General features: G+C 43.4%; 1 protein-coding gene across 1 annotated transcript; it reads right to left on the reverse strand.

Annotated features, from left to right (window-relative positions):
• Window positions 1–889: 889 nt before the first annotated feature.
• LOC147631861 (Transducin/WD40 repeat-like superfamily protein) lies at window positions 890–3207 on the reverse strand. Its single transcript, XM_086808418.1, has one exon. The coding sequence runs from the start codon at window positions 3067–3069 to the stop codon at window positions 1495–1497; it is 1575 nt and encodes a 524-aa protein (XP_086664544.1). The 5' UTR covers window positions 3070–3207; the 3' UTR covers window positions 890–1494.
• Window positions 3208–5440: the final 2233 nt, after the last annotated feature.

Genomic DNA, 5440 nt, shown 5'->3' on the forward strand with positions numbered 1-5440 from the left:
ACAAAATCTCCTGCTTTTCCCATAGATATGCATCAATTCCAAGAACCGTCTATGCACATCTAGCCACAGCGTCTTCCCCGTTCACCTCTGACTCCGCTCCATCCTCCACCGTAAGTGTCCCATACCACCGGGCCTTGGAAGACGAAAAGCAGCCCACACATTAGAACCCAGAAGATCCATGATATGGATTTTTCTCCTCTCCTTCCAGAGTGTTTCCCCCACTTAATTCCAGGCACTCTAGCGCTAAACCAATGTGACGCCCCTAGGCTCACACACCCTGCAATTAAGCATAAGCAAAAAGGAAAACACACAAGGACTCAGGCATCTAGCTCACCACCCAACCATAGAGTCATTCAAGCTCACCCCGGATAGTCATGGCTCCATGTGCCAAGTCCTTGGCATCCCATACCACCGGTACACACCCATTGGATGTAAGCACGGAGTAGTCTCAAGGCCTTCAGTCCTCGTCTGAGGAGCTCTCCCTCAAAATGACTCATAAAATATAGGCCTCCTGTAAAGTAGGAGCCAAATATAGCACGTCTCATAATAGCTACTTCCCACTTATGATGCCTTACCCCTAGGCTATGGTTAACCTAACCTGAAGGTCTTAACCCTGGTTGGCCCTGGACAATAACTCTCTCTCTCTCTCTCTCTCTCTCTCACATGCACATGCACATGCACATGCACATGCACACCATGGACTACCATTGCCTCATAGACATTGAGGTCTTTTGTTAGGTGTATAAAAACAAGATAGATACTCGAACAAGTGCATGGACAAAAACAATCTTCAGACTTGTGAAGTAGATAAACTCATAATTAACTCACACCTGTGACAAAAAACTTACATTCTGACAACGACAACACGCTCTAAAATCAAAGAGGTTACTTGCAGTAAAGAATGAGCATTCATATGATCTCTTGCTGTAATTAAGTCTCAAAAGAACACAACAAGGCACATGTAAATAAGTGTGCTCACTCACAATACCTATTTTGACCTCAGTAGACAACAAGTCACACGTTCACAAATGCGTACACCCGCCTCTAGTAGCAAATCCATACAGTTATCAATCCCTGCAATCTCTACTATCTACGCCTTGCTACTGGTGATACAAGGAAAGGGTCAATTCTGGTTGTGGGACCAAAAGAAGGTCGGGGGAAGATGAAGAGGGGAAAGGGGGGGGGGGGGGGAATTAATCCTTATTGCCGGCGAGAACTGTAAATGAGGAACTTCAGAAAGCCCAGAAACACTGCAGTAAAATATTGGACATTCAAGACTTCGTCATGCACTTCTCAGAATTGGGGGTGCGTATTAAATAGAAAATAATCCTTAATCGGCCTCCATCAAACCTAGCAACAACATGATTGGCCGATTTCAGACCCCAGCATTGCACTCGTCACTTCCAAGTGAAAAAGGAGCACTGTAGCTCTGGATTTATGACTTCAGACGACTGAACACTTGTTCTTTTTGCCTTTCGTAATGTCTACTCTCCATTAGGCCCTTTCATAATGCTGTAGCCTGTACAAAAGTACCTTTCCTGCAGCATTGCCCACTGCTAGATACCCACCACCTGGGCTGAAGTCTAATGAATGCACATACTGCAATGGTGTCTTCATGGTAGGCCAGTTTGAAAACACTGTATATGAGGGCAAATGCACCAGTTTGAGTGCATTCTTCTTCATTTTTGAGGTCATGGCTAAAATCTGTGAGTCTGCATTGAATTTCAGATTATCCACAGTAGTTAAAAGATTCATGAAAGTTTTGGCAGGACGGGAATCTCCATTGATGTATTTCTCTCTATCATAGAGGTTTACAACGCCACTGTTAGACCCAGTGGCAAACAGCTTGCTGTGGGGAGAAACACTAAGGGTGGTACCCTTGATACAGCCTTCATCTCTTCCTTTGAAAATGCATCTTCTCGTACCAATGTCCCAATGGTATACTTCTCCATCTCCACCTAAACCTAACAGTTCGTGTCCATCCTGTGCAAAGGACACCGCCCTCACAGAGCCATTCATCTTCAAAGTGCCAATCAACTGCTTTGTTTTCAAAGAGGCCAAAAGGATGTAACCCTCGTTCCCCAGAAAGGCAACTGTTTTGGAGTCAGGTGAAACCTCAAAGCTTTCTAAGCTTTTCTCCTCTCTTCCAAAAAGGGGTTCCATTTTCTCTACTGTTCCCGCATTCATGTCATACACATGGTAAAACCTCCTTCTGGCACTGACTACGACACGGGAGCCATCCGGGACAAATGCAGCTTTCTGGATGGGGTAATCATCAAGGAAAATGCTCTGCACCTTGGGATTCCTCTTGCCGTCAATCTGGAAAAAACGCAGGCGTTTGTCATAGCCTGCAGTGAGCAGGATCTGTGCATTTCTGTGGAACTGCACAGACTGAATGACAGCATTGGAAGGATCGTCAGCATTGGCATCTTGCATACGGGAGATACCAATGAGCCCTGGCGGCAACTTGGTTTTGCTCTTCACGACAAGATCAGCAGTGCTCTGGAGGGCATGGTTCACGTCATCATCATCATCATCAACATCGGTGACATCATCAGAATCATCAATCTCTGAATCTGTGTCCAATGCAGCTCGCCACAGCCGCTGCCTCTTTTTCTTTATTCTTTCAGAGGGCAGCTGGGCCCAATCACTGCCTGGATTGAGCTTGGCATGAAAGGCCCTAAGCCTAGACACATACTCTTTTCCTGAGACAGAGCCATCTTCTCCAACCTTCAAGAGCTTTCTCAGGCGATTTACATTGGAGAGTTTGACCCTAGTTTCATCTTCTTCCTCGTCTTCCCACACAGGCTTTTTCGGGCCAGGATCACCGTGTAAGATTTCACCCAACTCTTGCTCTTGGTGGATTACACTCTTCAGATCACCTTGGAATTCATGTCCGAAATCAAGGGAGGAAGGGTCTTGAAGATTACCAAAGAGAAGGCGTTCAAGGCGATGGGCTTCTTCCGTCTCCTTGACGAGATTCTTGGGGTTCTCCTTCGCCTCTTCTTTTCTGCCGCCGGACTTCTTCTTCCTCTTCTTGCTGGCCTCGAGCTGCGGAGGGTCTTCCATCGGACCAGCTAACAAGCTACGCAGTGCAAGCAACCTGTACAGAAGCAACCCTACAACCCTAAGAAAACGGCTGTTTCAGACTTCGACCGCCCACTGCAGGTTTAAACAATACGCGGCGGCTGAGATGTGCCCTATTGGTAATCCATGATGCTAGCTCTTTTTCTTGGCAACACTACTTGAGCACAAAGGGATATGATCACATATTTGGAATGAAGCATCAAGTGTGGCTATCTATGCAAGCTAATAGATGGTACAATGGGTGTCTTTCCACCCATTTCCACCCAAGTATCACCTCTTCTTGGAGTGTAACTATTTCAAGTACATATATCCCTGAACTCCATAGGGTTACCAACATCACTCCACATATGTCACTTCACTCTATAAGGTATCTATACACCAAGAGGTATGATCATGTTTTTGGAATGAAGCACATCAATGTGTAGCTATCTGTGCATGCTAACTGATGGTGCATTGGGTGGCTTTACACCCATTTCCACCCAAGTATCATCTCTTCTTGCTGTGTAGCTATTTCAAGTACATGTTTCCCTGCACTCCACAAGGTTACTTCCATCATACATTGCTTGGTAAAAATACCCAACACAAGGAAGTTCAGATTCACGAGTAAAAGTGATATATTCTTGCATTCCACAAGGCTACTTCCATCATACATTGCTTGGTAAAAATACCCAACACAAGGAAGCTTAGAATCATGATTAAAAGAGATATATCCTACACTCTGCAGGGTTACTTTTAACATATTGTGCTTGGTAAAAGTGATTTATCCTAGAGTGTTACTTCCAACATATAGTGCTTGGTAAAAATAACGAACATAAGAAAGTTTAGCATCACTAACAAAAGTGATATAAGAATGTGTTGGTGTAAGTGTTGGCAAACCAATAAAAGTGATATAAGAATGTGTTGATGTAAGTGTTGGAAAACCTAAAGCATTCCATATACCAAACCTCGTTATGTTATGGTCATGTGCCTTGGGTAGAGGAAGGCATAACATTGAGTGGAGTGACCTTGAGAGATCTGAAGACTTCATGACTTAATGACACGTCAAGATCTGAAAGTCAAAATTGACATTCCACATAAACATACAAGACGCTACATAGAGTATTATGCTCAAATATGTTTTTTAGAACAAACAGACATAAACAATTTAAAGCTCTCTCGCGTTCTTGCCTTTTGTCATTCTAGAAGTGGAGGGCAAGAAGTGTGTGATCAATGAATCCATCTAAGCCAATATAGAGCTCATCAAAGAAGGGCCTACTCTCTATCATGAAAATGGGTTGGGGGGGGGGGGGGGGGGGGGGCTCCTCCTTACAATGAACATGATAAATGTCTACGTGTTTCAAGAGAGCATCACAAACAATAAAACCATGATGAACTCATGAATTTGACTTTCCATATTTTAAAGTAAAGGAAAGTTCAACAAAAAGAAAGAAAAGAAGATGTGATTTTACCTTATGGCACGGCCCAACATTCTCCTAGTAGCCAGATGATGTGGGGTCCAGTACAACCACACGTAGGAAGACCTCCAACTCTTGAGCTTGAGCATAACGCTCCATCTATACCGTGTAAGTTCCTAGTCCATTATCAAGTTAACTAAAACATTAGGACAAAAGACAAAAGGAAAGTTCAACAAAAAAGAAAGCAAATAAGATGTGATTTTACCTTATGACACGGCCCAACATTCTCCTAGTAGCCAGATGATGTGGGGTCTAGTACAACCACACCAACAACAATGAACTCGAGCATAATGCTCAATCTAAACCATCCAAGGTCCAATTTCATTCTCAAGTTAACAAAAACATTAAGACAAAAGACAACATCTGAGTGCATAGATCACTTGCAATGCAAGTAATCACCCTCAAGTAACCACCCTGAGTATGAAATACAAAAGGTTATGACATCAATGGCTAAGCCATATCGAACATGATCTTTCGTCAAGTCCAAGACAGGGCAACTATCCAATCCATGGAGCATCTCTCCTAAAGACAAGTCCCAAAATATATAGTCTATAGACACTAGCTCCCCAATGGGAGAAGTCGGCTTTACCTTCATAGAGAACTCATGGATCATAGAATATTGGTTGTTTCTCCTCCCGCTAGTGAAGTCTCGCCGCGACACATGACAATAAATGGAAAGGTATTCTTCTCTACGATATGAAGCATAGTTGGGGAGGAGCCAAGTACACATTAGAAAAATCTCTTTATAATTTGTGATGCTCTTCTCCTTTGTCCCTTTATCTACATTTGGAATGTAGAACTTTGTTCACAATACACAATGGAGAGGTACTCTTCTCTACCATATGAATCATAGTTCGGGGAGGATCCAAGCACACATGCTAGAAAAATCTCTTTGCAAT

This window comes from Cibotium barometz, chromosome 14, assembly GCF_041138505.1.
Source record: "Cibotium barometz isolate CiBa-2024 chromosome 14, ASM4113850v1, whole genome shotgun sequence".
NCBI classification, from domain to species: domain Eukaryota; kingdom Viridiplantae; phylum Streptophyta; class Polypodiopsida; order Cyatheales; family Cibotiaceae; genus Cibotium; species Cibotium barometz.